The sequence below is a fragment of the Oncorhynchus kisutch genome, linkage group LG15, assembly GCF_002021735.2.
Source record: "Oncorhynchus kisutch isolate 150728-3 linkage group LG15, Okis_V2, whole genome shotgun sequence".
Taxonomy (NCBI): domain Eukaryota; kingdom Metazoa; phylum Chordata; class Actinopteri; order Salmoniformes; family Salmonidae; genus Oncorhynchus; species Oncorhynchus kisutch.
The window spans coordinates 67,748,635-67,762,762 of NC_034188.2; the positions used below are offsets into that span (position 1 = coordinate 67,748,635).

At 40.3% G+C, this 14,128-nt stretch overlaps 1 protein-coding gene across 1 annotated transcript; it reads left to right on the forward strand.

Moving 5' to 3' along the window:
* Positions 1 to 5,849: 5,849 nt before the first annotated feature.
* On the forward strand, positions 5,850 to 8,567 carry LOC109905750 (zona pellucida-like domain-containing protein 1). Its single transcript, XM_031791431.1, has 8 exons — positions 5,850 to 5,943; positions 6,077 to 6,297; positions 6,487 to 6,668; positions 6,848 to 6,920; positions 7,129 to 7,226; positions 7,699 to 7,779; positions 8,015 to 8,186; positions 8,421 to 8,567. The coding sequence occupies exons 1-8, from the start codon at positions 5,850 to 5,852 to the stop codon at positions 8,562 to 8,564; spliced, it is 1,065 nt and encodes a 354-aa protein (XP_031647291.1). The 3' UTR covers positions 8,565 to 8,567.
* The last annotated feature ends 5,561 nt before the right edge of the window (positions 8,568 to 14,128 follow it).

Consider the following 14,128-nt stretch of genomic DNA (forward strand, 5'->3'; position numbering starts at 1 on the left):
CATATAGAAATAGTTTAGAGCCCTTTCGATAACTAAATTACTGTTAAAGTTATTGGATAACGTCATGTTAGATTTATTTGAACCATTTGATAATAATCTAAAAAATACAGAGTAGACCTAGAGCCACATATGTTATTCTAATATGGCTATGGCTCTGAGTGGGCCTATACGTCATAACACTGGAAGGAAAAAGTCATTTTTGTGTGTTAAGTGCCTTGAGACACTCTGTAATGTACAGAACCTCACAGAGCAAGAGATAATGTTGAAAAAAGAATATTTCTTCATTTTGTCTTGACAGTCCAATAGCCTACTGTATGTATTTATGTTGCTTTCCATGTATGTTCTTAACTTATTATACTATAATTACATCAGATTATTGCAGGTGAATCCATCATGACTTCACTATGTCCTCTATTCTCAATGCACTAGATATGTAGCCCATTATTCATTTCTCTTATCCTGCTTGCCTTTCTTCTCTATTTTCAATGAAGACAGATGACTGATAGACCTTACAGTAAAATGCTTACTTATAAGCCCTTCATCAACAATGCAGTTTTAAGAAAAATACCAACAAATAAATGGAAGTAACAAATAATGAAATGCAAATAGTCTGGGTAGCCATTTGATTAGCTGTTCAGGAGTCTTATGGCTTGGGGGTAGAAGCTGTTAAGAAGCCTTTTGGACCTAGACTTGGTGCTCCGGTACCCCTTGCCGTGCGGTAGCAGAGAGAACAGTCTATGACTGGAGTATTTTACATTTTTAGGGCCTTCCTCTGACACCACCTGGTATAGAGGTCATGGATGGCAGGAAGCTTGGCCCCAGTGATGTACTGGGCCGTGCGCACTACCCTCTGTAGTGCCTTGCGGTCGGAGGCCGAACAGTTGCCATACCAGGCAGTGATGCAACCAGTCTGGATGCTCTCGATGGTGCAGCTATAGAACCTTTTGAGGATCTAAGGATCCATGCCAAATCTTTTCAGTCTCCTGAGGGGGAATAGGCTTTGTCGTGCCCTCTTCACAACTGGCGTGGTGTGTTTGGACCATGATAGTTTGTTGGTGATGTGGACACCAAGGAACTTGAAGCTCTCAACCTGCTCTCAACCTCCACTACAGCCCTGTCGATGAGAATGGGGGCGTGCTCGGTGCTCCTTTTCCTGTAGTCCACAATCATCTCCTTTGTCTTGATCATGCTGAGGGAGATGTTGTCATGTGAATGTTTTAAAGGTCTTACTCACATCAGCTACGGAGAGCGTGATCACACAGTCGTCCGGAACAGCTGACGCTCTCATGCATGGTTCAGTGTTGCTTGCCTCGAAGCGACCATAGATGTAATTTAGCTCGTCTGGTAGGCTCGTGTCTCTGAGCAGCTCGTGGATGTGCTTCCCTTTGTAATCTGTAATAATTTGCAAGCCCTGCCACATCCAACGAGCGTTGGAGCCGGTGTAGTGCAATTCAATCTTAGTCCTGTATTGACACTTTGCCTGTTTGATGGTTCGTCGGAGGGCATAGCGGGATTCCTTATAAGCAACCCTTGCTGTGTCTACTAAATAAATCAATTACTTTGTGTATATTGAACAGGAGAAACTCATGGGACAGGCTCATATAAAGTTATTTTAAACACGCTATAACCTCGGTCCAATGGTAGAATGACGTTGTGGCTATGCTATGAGGATGAACCTCAGGGACATAGGGTCAGCTATGGTACAGTGTAAGAGCATGACATAATCTCACGAGGCAAATTTTTCATTCCAGCATAAAAATGTATGACCTTAAAAGGTGGTTTTAACAATATATGCTTCTTATTAAAAGTCATGACTCAAGTGGAACACATGGCCATGTAGGACATGTGTTAGATGGTAATGGTTTCATGATATGTATAGATGTAGGATCTTAATATACTACAAGTTTCATTTCCTGGAAAATTCTCTGCAACAAAAGTAATCAAATGAAGATCCTATATCTACAGATGTAGGATCCGTATACAGATGTAGGATCTTCATGTGATCACTCTTTTGTTGCTAAGAATCTTTAATTTCCACTTAAATGTTAGACTTGATTTGCCTTTGTCACGCCCTGACCGTAGATTGCTTTGTATGTTTCTATTTTTAGTTTGGTCAGGGTGTGATGTGGGTGGGTATTCTATGTTTGTTCTATGTTTGTATTTCTATGTGTTTGGCCTGGTATGGTTCCCAATCAGAGGCAGCTGTCAATCGTTGTCTCTGATTGAGAACCATACTTAGGCAGCCTGGTTTCGCCCTTGAGTTGTGGGTAGTTGTTTTCTGTTTTGTGTGTATCACCTGACAGAACTGTTTAGTTCTCGTTAGTCCTCGTTGTTATTTTGTTTAGTGTTCAGTTTTGATTAAATTTGCAATTGTCAACACGTACCACGCTGCACCTTGGTCCTCACCTTCTTCCACCTATGACGATCGTTACAGCCTTAAAGAAAAAATTATCAACCCCTACAATTAAAATCCACATAATAATTCACAGTTCCTGTCGCTGCAGGATTATTTTCCTGCTTTAGTAAACTGGCTCAAATTGAGATCCTACATCTGTCCATTTATTGTGTTCATGGCCATCTAATCCGATTTGTTCTCAATGGCAGTTGTGTTCTTGTGTGTGCTTCATATTTCATTACAGCCCAGGGTCATCATATGGACAGATGCTAATGAATAGCAGATTCCCCTTGTCTGTTGTGTGCAGAAGGTTTTGTGACCAGCAGTGGCCTGGCGTCAATCTAGCATAGAGCGTGGCACTTGAGGGAAGCATGCTATCAATACACTGATGCTCTATTGGGGTGCATAAAATATTATGGGGTATTGACAAACAAGCAAACACATGATAAACACACACACACAAGGACAATACACACATACAGATATATTATCTTAATTTGGTCACCCTGTTGCAGGAGAACTTTCCCGCAATGCAGGAAATGTTAAACTTGTAGTGTATTTGTGGGTTAAAAAGGCTTTTGAAATGTGTAATTTCACACACACAAGAACACATTGATCCAAGGCGGAAATACACCAGACATATTTCATGAGTAGCCTACAACATGACACACTGCTCTTCATAAGTGAATCAATGCAAACACCAATGTTATCTTGCTAGTAACTTTAGATATTATGCTCTTTATATTGTATGCCATTACATAAGCATGTTATCTAACAAAAAATTAAAAAGCTAAAATTATGTAACAAATAGCCAAAAGCATGTTACGTTACAAAAACATTCTCTAAAGTTGCCATTTCCATTCTGTTCTAGGGGTGTTTCAGGAGAGATAGGTTAATGGGTGAGGAACCAGAGAGCACATGACCCTACACTCACACTAGGCCCCAGCTCATCTGGAGAGAATGCCTTGAAGTAGCCCAATATTAGACCTGATTAGTTATTTCATTAATCTGGGGTATAATATTGGGCTTTGAAGAAGCCTGTCAGATCAGGTTGAGAATCACAGTATGTTCCCAAATAGTATTCTGTCTGATGATAACACATAACAGTCGATGAAGCTGTTAGGGAGATGTGGTGTAAAAATGTATCAAAAACATAATATTGTAATAACTTCTAAATTGGGACCATTCTGGTCGCAAATGCTCTTAAATATTTTGCTTTGCGACCTGGAGTTTTGATTTCACCCACATAACACAGTAATTGAATGGCAACATGATGACTGTGTCTACACAGAAAGCCCAATTCTGATTGTTTGCCCAATTATTGGCAAAAGAGCTGATCTGATTGGTCAAAAGACCAATTAGTGGGAAAATATAAGAATTAAGCTGGTTGTGTAAACTCAGCATACGTTTGTGTGGTTGGAAGCAAGCAAAGTTGTTCAATTGCATAATTTACTGTCCTGTGCACTCTTTCATTTTATATTATTATATGAGTGGCACCACTGAATATTTTCAATGGAGGAGAGAGAGGACAGAAGAGAGAGGACGCAGGAGTTGAGCAAATCAAATTAAGAAAAGGGCATTGTATCGTTTCACCTCACCCGTGAGAGTTAAGAGGAAATTCTGCAATTTTCAGAAGACAGTAGAAGTTGATAAAAGTGCTTCAGGAAGTTATAAAGTAAAACGTTGGTCATCAGTATATAGACCATCTTTGCTTAATTGCTTTAGTTTTAAAGATTAAATGATTAAGGAGGCTGTTATATATTTCAAATAGGTTCAGGGGCCAATCAAAAAAAATGATGTGATTGGTAAATGCATTTAAAAAATCAGACAAATCACATCATGTTTGTTTTGTATTCCCATTGTGATTGGTTCATTGACAGAGGCAATATATAGTTTTATATTTAAATCTTATCTATTCTGTTTGCTCCTCAATTCATGCACCTTGGTTGGATCTAGGAGAGTGAGGTAGAGGCAATGTTAAATTCACTTCACTTACACCTGAGAACTACGAACACACTGCCAAGTCTCGTCTGATGATGCTTCGCTGTACCAAGAGTATTGTAATGAAACAGCAGGGAGCAGGTCTCGAACCCTCGACCTTCTAGCCTGAGGTCTGGTGCGCTATCGACTGTGCAGCAAAAGCATGCTCGTGCGGCAGGGTCGATTTCTGCGCTTATAAACCCAGGGTCGTTACATACCGTTTTAATCTACTTGCGGGTCGCTAACTATTTGTTTGACAGCAAAACAACCTTGTCCAGTCATGTTACCTTGCTGGCTAATAACCTGGTAACTTGACATGTATGGTTTAAGATGGCACTGGAAAAAATAAAGAGGCTTCTGTATAGCTTCAAAATAAGGATTCATATAGGCCTAGTGTAGGCCATATATAAATCAATTTAAATTCATCTATTTTCTGGTGATCCTAAATACTGGTGTGCTCCTAAATTTTGTTGGGAGCACCAGTGCTAACAATGACAACAATGGAGCTTAATTTAGAGTTTTTGTAATCAAAAGTCATATAATTTAATGTTAAAGACATTCAAAATAAAACTTCCAAGTCTAAGTAGGTCCAAACTACACCATGAACTCTTCTATTAAAATAATTGAATTAACTTTACCCTAAGTGATACCCTGTGCATCACAATGACCTACACACAGCCCTGCATTAGACCATGCAGACCAGACGTGAGTTGACTTTTATGTCCATGTGAATGTAGGCCGCGGCCTGCTCTCCTCAGCACCTGATGACAGCTTAATTCCCAGGCCGGGCCCCCTGCTGAGGAGGCCGTTTGTGTGGGATGACAGACGGAGATCAGGCCAAGGGGAGATGAGTGGGAACCCTGCGAGCCCGCTCAGGTTTCGTGCACCGTGAAAAGATTTGTCCAGGCCATTCACCTCTGATGGAGTTTCCCATGTTCTGCTGGGAAGCACTTTTTGTTGAAGTGTTTCCATAGCGAGTCCCCGTTTCTCTCTATCTCTGCGTGGGCACGCACATATGCACTCACTCACGTATGCACGTTGGTACACACACATTTTGTGGAGAGAGCTGGCCCGTCCATTCGGTTGTTTGCTGCAGCCGAGACCACATGGAGCACCGGTGAGCTGGCCACTACACAGACCAAGGTAAGATGGGTTCAGGCCCAGAACAAGAGGATAAGAAAAATAAGGGAACAGGATAAAAAGCGGTTGGGTGGTCTTGGAAAGAGGGGACTTCTTAGAATAGTTAGGGGATTAGAGTAAAGTAAAAGAGGGGCAGTAAGATGACCAGGGCAAGAGGGTTTATGTTATGAGGAGGTCTAGATGTGAGGTGTTGGAGGACTTTGGGGGCTTTTAAATAACTTAAAGGTACAGTACAGTTTCAGACATTCTTGCAACACAATAGACATTTTGAGGGTTATAAGTTGTGACATTCTGAAGGATGGAAATGTGTGAACCTCGCTCTCTAGGTGGTAAGATGGAGCGCTTATGTTTGATCCTCCTGCTGATGGGTAGGACCACTTCAGTCTTGGCACAGTTTAATGGATACAACTGTGATGCCAACTACCACAGTAGGTTTCCCGGTGAGCATGACAGTCATTTCATCTCTATGTAAATTATCCTCTCAAATCATTTTCACTTATTCTTAAGTCTGAGAATTGTCGTTAGAATTACTGTTTATCCTTTATATCTCTCTCTCTTTAGCGGAGCGCGACATCAGTGTGTACTGTGGGGTTCAGACCATGACCTTGAAGATTAACTTCTGCCCAGTGCTGTTCTCAGGCTACACAGTTGCAGATCTGGCGCTCAACGGTCGCCATGGCGATACCCACTGCCGGGGCTTCATCAATAACAACACGTTCCCCACGGTAGTACTGTTCAGCATCAGCCTCAGCACACTGGAGGCCTGCGGCAACAGCCTGGTGGTGAGGAACACACACACACAGAAACGGACACACTCACGCACACACACATATACAGTTATGCTTTGTACTCACACAGGTGTATGACCAGCAGAATGTAATGTGTTTTATAATGTGGGAGCACGTCTTGCTTGAGTCTATGGTAGGGGTTGTACCAGATTGTGTATTTAGAGACAATGTCCCTGTCCTCAGGTCACAACATCCTATGGGGCTAATGCCTACAGGAACATGTCACTGGTGCAGATTGGGAATATCTCAGGGTACATCGACACTCCAGATCCGCCATCCATCATCAGCTATCTGCCCGGCCTGCTGTACAAATTCAGCTGCAGCTACCCCCTGGAATACCTGGTCAACAACTCACAGCTGGCATCGTAGGTGCCTGTCATAAACACCTGAAGAGCTTATTTTGAATAAAACTGAAGTATTGAGTACATAAGTAGGGATATTTCAGTATTTTCATATTCAGTGCAGACTTCAATAAACAACAATTCAAAAAGCAAAAGCATGTTAACCTGTCTGAACTGTACTAAATAATTTGAACCTTTTCTAGATCATCTGCTGCAATATCAGTGAAGGACAGCAATGGTACCTTTGTGAGCACATTGAGTATGATCCTTTACAATGTGAGTACACAACATCAGTGTTTTTTTTTAGTTCACACAAAGACTTCATAACAGGTCCCTCATAGTAGGAATCCAATGTCAAATAATAGCTAGAACATGCTCCTGTCAAAATACCAAACAAATGACGAGACATTTCTATTAGGTAGAAATAGACATATAATAAAAATAGGCAACTTTTTTTATTCATGGACAAAATCATGTTGTGCAGGACTCAACCTACAACCAACAACTCTCTATCCCAATGGCCGGACTGGCTTTGAAAACCCGAGTGTTTGCTGCAGTGAAAGCCACAAACCTGGACAAACGGTGAGAGAAGGAGATCATCAGATATTAAAAAGTTATATTTTTTGTTCTAGTTTCTATTATTCACAATACAGATGGAGATATGATCTGAGAAGCACAAAGATTTCCAACATAATGTGAACAGAAAACTATGATTCCGCCATGATACGTGCTGTTTTCCAAACTAATTGAATAGCTGCAACCTGCTGGGACTTTCTCTCACATAACCTGGATGGCATAGAATTCTTATAGTAGTCAAGTACAACTGCACTATGTCATGCACAGTATGCCATACACATACGCTATAATTTAAGACCAATCCTCTATGCCCCATACCAATTCAGTTATATCCTCTTTAGTTCATTGCCATTCAGCTGTCCTCTATGACTGTGTGAAGGCGCCAGTGGTGGTGCTAAGAATGTCTGATCTGTCCTGTTGTGTTGTGTGGTTAGATCTCTATCCTGTATCAGCCCCGTACTGTTTTGTCTCTCTCTAGATGGAATATCTTGATGGACTACTGTTACACCACTCCCTCAGGGAATCCCAATGATGAACTGCGCTATGACCTTTTCTTTGGGTAATCACACTTTTTCTCAAATGATGCCTGGATAAACGACAAAAGTGTCCCATTACCCATTCACCCTCAACCACTTATCATAGAGGCCCTACAATGGGTTCTCATGATGACTGATAGGACATTTTTCTCATTGAGCAGTTAAAACAGGTCTAGATGTTTCAGTAGTTTCAGTGCATTTTGTGTGTGTGTGTTTGTGTGTGCGTGCATGCTTGCGTGCGATGCTCTTTCCAAACAGCTGCTATAAAGACCCACAGACCACTGTTTTTGAGAATGGGAAGAGTCAAATGGGTCGTTTCGCCTTCGAAGTGTTCCGTTTCGTCAAACACAGACACCAGAAGATGTCCACTGTGTTTCTGCACTGTGTCACCAAGCTGTGTCGGGTAGATGACTGTGTCCTGCTCATGCCGGTAAGAACATTTGACACCTTACCAAATGATGTGTTCAACATCAGCACAGTCAATAGGGTGAACTACAATGCTCTGCAAATATCAGAAAACATGTACCACTTATCTTGTCTTCTGATCAATATGAAGCTTCACATAGTCCAGTAATACCTGAGCACAATTTACTATTCCCTATTGAATACAGTATCTTATAAAGGGGTATGTGTCTGTCATTTTATATTGATCTAATATTGCCAGATCTGTGGGCGTCGGCGTAGGAGGGACATAGAGGATAGCCTGGAGTCTCGGCCGTCGTCTGGGGATGCCATCATCACCGCTGGACCCATCATCACCAGGATTGGTACGCAGTACACCTCTTCATCCATAACCACTTCAACTTAGACTATAGTTCTGTCTGACTTTAATTCGATTATTTTGATATCCATGATATAGTTGTAGAGTAAGTATTAAAACTGTATGATGTGATGTAGCCTATACACGATAATCCCTTTCGATTATATACTGTATAGTCTTGAAATATATTGACGGAGGGTGAGGTGGGATTTGACAGTATAATCAGTGGTTATTCAGTACATTTTATATAAAAATAAATGGTTGTTTTCCTCAATAATGTTGAAACTATGAAAGCAACAATGATTGATTTAGTTTATTTTCAGATGAAACTCCAACAAATAACTCACAACTTGGTAAGCTCTCTCGCTTTGTCACTGATTGTGCAATGCCTTGAGAGGTGATATATTTTTCTAATCTATAAACTCTATGACCTTTATACATTATTTTTACATTATTGATACATTCTCTAGCTTCAAAAGAACATTTTGACATCCATGGATTTACAGCGGAAGTGACTCATACAAGTTTTACCACTAACTGTGGTAATTTTAGCCTATATCAGTGAGTATTTGTGTCGGCCCATACTTACTCTTTGTGTGTTTGTGTGTGGTAATCCAGCTTCATCGAGTGGCCCCTCCCTAACGTTGAACCCAGTGACCAGTGCTCTGCTGTCGGGTGTGGTCATTCTGGGCTTGTTCAGTCTGGGCTTCTTCCTGCTCTCGCTCCGCCTCCTCCGCAGACCCCCCCTCCCTACAGCCACACCATCAGAAGCATGGAACCCTAGCTTCAAATAAACCTCTGGTGTGCGTGTGCTCTCTCTCTCTCTTTCTTTCTCATTCTCATTATCGCTCTCATTCTCCCCCTCACTTTTTTCTCTCTCTCTCTTGTCCATCTAACTATAACTAATACCTACAGTATGTATTTGCACGGCAGTTAGAATAGGCAGGTGCATATAAGCTCCCAGTAAAGATAACTGTGATCTAAAATAATGATTCTAGAGTAAGAGGAGTTTTAGCCACGAGCAATAGTTTCACTCTGTAACTACCAAGTAAATAGATCAATACATAATAGGAGCAGTTATTGTAGAGCGGGACCTGTATTTCCTGAAATGTATACTTAGGTACTCTATCTTTCCTGAACGTGTACTTACACTCCGTTTCTTACTTACTCTTATCCGGCAGCTGTAACAGTCACTGTCATGCCAAACTCTCAGTCACACACTCACATGTACATACACATAGTCAAGCGCATATTGATACTGTAAATAGTTCATTCCTCCTTTGTGTAGAAGGGTACAGTATATGTTCAATAACAATTTAATGAATTGTTTTCCTGTTCTTTATTTTGATCTATTGATAGACCAGTGTATTGTTTTTTACAGGTAGTGTGTAATAAAACTGACCCAGGTCAGTATGTAAGGCTCATTTCCCATCTATTCAATACCTTAGTGTCTTTTTGTCATCAATTGGGGCGGCAGGGTAGCTAGTGGTTAGAGAGTTGGACTAGTAACTGAAAGGTTGCAAGTTCAAATCCCCCAGCTGACAATGTACAAATCTGTCATTCTGCCCCTGAACAGGCAGTTAACCCACTGTTCCTAGGCCGTCATTGAAAATAAGAATTTGTTCTTAACTTACTTGCCTAGTTAAATAGTTAATTTTTTTAAATGTTTTTAATTGCTTGGCACAGGATCAGTTACATTAAAGAAATGAAGGGTCATACAAATAACCCTGACACACGGTGATGACTGCTACTATCCTCTGCAGAGACCAACACCAAAATGTTACTTGTTGTAGCTATTTGATTTCTATAACATACTACCTGTCTTAAGTATAGTACTAACACGTGAGGAGAATTGAAGAAGTCATCAATTTTATATATATGATCAGGATGAATATTTATATACCATATGTACTTATTGGTATTAATTATGGCTGAAATATTGACTTCCACATAACTTGAACATTTGTGACATCAATGCTTAATTAAAAAAATAACATTTCTTGCTCAAGTCAGGACTTCAGCCTATGTGCATTTTTTATTTGAGAATGATGTGTTTTTTCCCCTTTTAAGGGAATTTGCTATTTGACCTTCACTGATGTGGAAAGTTTAAAAAAGAAAGCAAAAGATTTACTGTAATTGCCTAACTTCGTATTATGTGTTTAAAGTTATAATCATGTTGAAAGGAGTTGCATGTGGGGGGTTATTTTTCAAATAAATCTTTTACATATCAGTCTGCCTAATGATATTATTTACTGGCCTTATTTATAGTGTATCAGAATTATTTTTAACACTGATGTTGTGCCATGTTTTAAACTTCAAGCTAGAATTGAATCGAACCTGATTGTGTCTTTTACCCATGGTCAAATAAAATCACAGAAGGTTTCTAGCTATTGTAGAAAGTAGAGGTTGACCCCCTTAGATGTTTCCAGTTTTCTGAATAAGTGCACAGGCAGTCTGTAAACAAAGATACAGCATACATATTGCTATTTTTGATTGTATTCCAGCAATTGCAATTCAATTCTATGATTGTGATCTATTTTCCTCCATATTACAGGCATATATGGTCGCAGTGGCCTGCTATCACATGTCTAACTCCATGCTAATTGTCGAAATGTAACCTACACAACAATCCTGTAATCTGGGCCCTTTATTGCGCTAATCCCATATTTCAGCAGCTATTATACATTATATTCTCTGTCCACAATGGCCGCCGATTACTGAGAGGAGAGAAATGAGGGCAGTCATCACCCTCTGGATTTACTATCTTTGATAAGCTATTATGCTTTTTTTTCCTTGGACGTTCAATATTCAACCCAAGTTCAGGTCACTGCCAGGTCCAAACCCAGGCTGCGTTTAAACAATAAGGCCTGAGTAGGTGTGGTATATGGCCAATATACCACGGCTAAGGGTTGTTCTTATGTACGACGCAACACGGAGTGCCTGCAAACAGCCATTAGCCATGGTATATTGGCCATATATCACAAACCCAGAGGTGCCTTAATGCTATTATAAACTGGTTACCAACATAATTAGAATAGTAAAAATTACTTTTCATCTGTAATGAAATGTGCTATAGAAATTGTATTTATTATTATTGTTTATTATTCATCAGAATAAATGTTTTCCCTTCTCAGGTGGCTCACCTGACAAGACCAGGTTACTACTTTCCTTCATGCAGTTCCATTCAGTCCCACTTCTGATTCCAGACCAAAGTAGAAGGGCCCCTAGATGTAGACATGATGAATAATATGTATGTGCACTCACTCTTCAAAGTCACACAGGGCCAATTTTTTGGTGATATTTCTTGGTGACATTTACATCATATTAGGTTTTATTTGCATTGGTGTCACATGATAGTATCCCTTCTGTCACACGCGTGAGTGAATCACAGTGGCGTCATTCCATGGTGAATCATATTTCTGTACTTTCCCCAACACTGTCAGGAAGAATTGAATTTGTTCAAAATGTTTTTGATAACTTAATCAGTACTTGCTCAATGTAATGTATTTGAAATGATCATATTAACAAAGGGATTCACTTGATTAGCATAGGGCATTTAATATGAAGTTTTTAATCAGAGTATTGTAATGTGATGTAAATTACCCATCCACCATAACAAAAAAATAAGAACACAGATGAAAGCAGAGCCTTCAGACGATCCCTCGTTTATTAATTTATCTCATTTTAATGGCCATATACTATAGTGCTGAAGCTCCCTCCCTTAAAAATGGATGAAAACACTTTACTGTGTCGACAGTAGACAATCATTATTCAGATAAGAGACTAAAGAGGTAAGGTCTAAGCTATTAGAAAAGACAATCTCCAGGAAGAGGGTTGTACTACAGATTGCACACATCTAGGAATACGGAGTCATCCCATAGTATTTTATGCTAGTCTTGAAATTGTATTTTACACCTTGGTTTAGATTTTTAAATGTTATACTTGACATTGAAATCTGTGTGTTTTGCTGCAGATCTTCAGTGAAACTGGATTGGTGAGATGGCTTTATCCAGCTTCCTCATTCTGATATTGTGGGACATGATCAGGCCCTCACCCCTGCTGAATGTGGGTTTTGTAACTACCAGGCATAGTAACTACATTGACTCTCCATTTCACCTCTTGTTTACTGTAGCTAAGCCTCACCATCTTAGCTTTATATAAGACAGTGTTTATGATAAAAGGATTTGAGACGGTTAGGGTTAGAGTCTTGTTAAGTTGTTATTTGAATCATGTCTAAAACAGCTAGATTGCTTCAGAGCAGGGACACTTAAACTACAGTGGTTTATCTGTATGTATTGGCTCAGAATTCATTTGAATGTCTTCAATCTCATTCAGTGTCTTCCTGCATCTATCATAATACACAGCCATCTCTGTGGTTTGTGGGACCTCCTCCATTGACCTTGCTACTCAAATCTGCCCTGCCATCTACACTGAATACAATGAGAGTCTGTTGATACTGAATCACATCATGGATAACACAGTCTGGAAGGGAACTCTGGACACCAGAGTGAATCCTCCTGTCCTGAGATTCAGCTTTCCCATTCGCCAAGGGGATGCCTGCGGGAGTGTCTTCTTGATTATTAATAGGAGAATGTTTCAGTATGCTCTCCTTCTGCCCTGGAGGAGTGTTGTGTTAAAAAAATATATATATATATATTTATATAGCCCTTATGGGCTAGGGCAGGCCTGCCCAACCCTCTTCCTGGAGATCTACTGTCCTGTGGGTTTTCAGTCCAACCCTAATTTAACACACCTGATTCTACTAATTAGCTGCTCAACAAGACCTTAACTAGCTGAATCGGATGTGCTAAATTAGGGTTGGACTGAAAACCTACAGGACAGTAGATCTCTAGGAAGAGGGTTGGGCAGCCCTGTGTTAGAGAGAACACTCGCTGCACCACTAACCTTGACTGAGGGGAATGGGGGAGCAAAGGATGTATGTTTCTCTGAGAGGTTTTGACCCCTGTGAATCTTTTAAAACTTTTGAAACGTACCTTATCATGAGCTAGAAAGTAACACTAACTTGAAAGTCCATTTAGACTAAAGTAGCTGAGTTGATCAGGTGATGGCTTTCAGTCTAAAATAAACTTCAAGAGAATAAGAGATCTCATTGTCTGGTTTGCTTGTACACAGCAACCTTCAAAGCCACATAGTCAACATACTTCGTCAACAACACCCAGGTGGACATGTAAGTGAAAAGATTACATTTGAAAATCAGACAGCAAGGGTGTCAGGGTGTGACTAGGGGGGTGTTCCTATCTAGGTTGTTGATTTCTATGTTGGCCTGGTATGGTTCCCAATTAGAGGCAGCTGTTTATCATATTTAGGCAGCCATCTCCCCACTGTGTTTTGTGGGATCTTGTTTTTGTGTTGTTGCCTTTGAGCACTTCATGTACATCACGGTTCTTTATTTTGTCTTGTTCAAAGTTTCACATCAATAAGTATGTGGAACCCAGATCACGCTGCGCTTTGGTCCGAGTATGCTTCCAACGACGATCGTGACAGACATGGCAAAGTGCCAACTTTCCAACGTGCTGCCACCTTATAAAATAACTGCAATCCCATTCCAACATGTAAACCTGTCTGATCTTATGTAAGTGTGCTTTTATAAT

Coding starts and splice junctions, on each gene's coding strand:
- LOC109905750 (XM_031791431.1), top strand. CDS start 5,850: ATGGAGCGCTTATGTTTGATCCTCCTGCTGATGGGTAGGACCACTTCA. Junction 5,944..6,076: donor CTGTGATGCCAACTACCACA/GTAGGTTTCCCG, acceptor CTCTCTCTTTAG/CGGAGCGCGACATCAGTGTG. Junction 7,780..8,014: donor CGCTATGACCTTTTCTTTGG/GTAATCACACTT, acceptor CTTTCCAAACAG/CTGCTATAAAGACCCACAGA.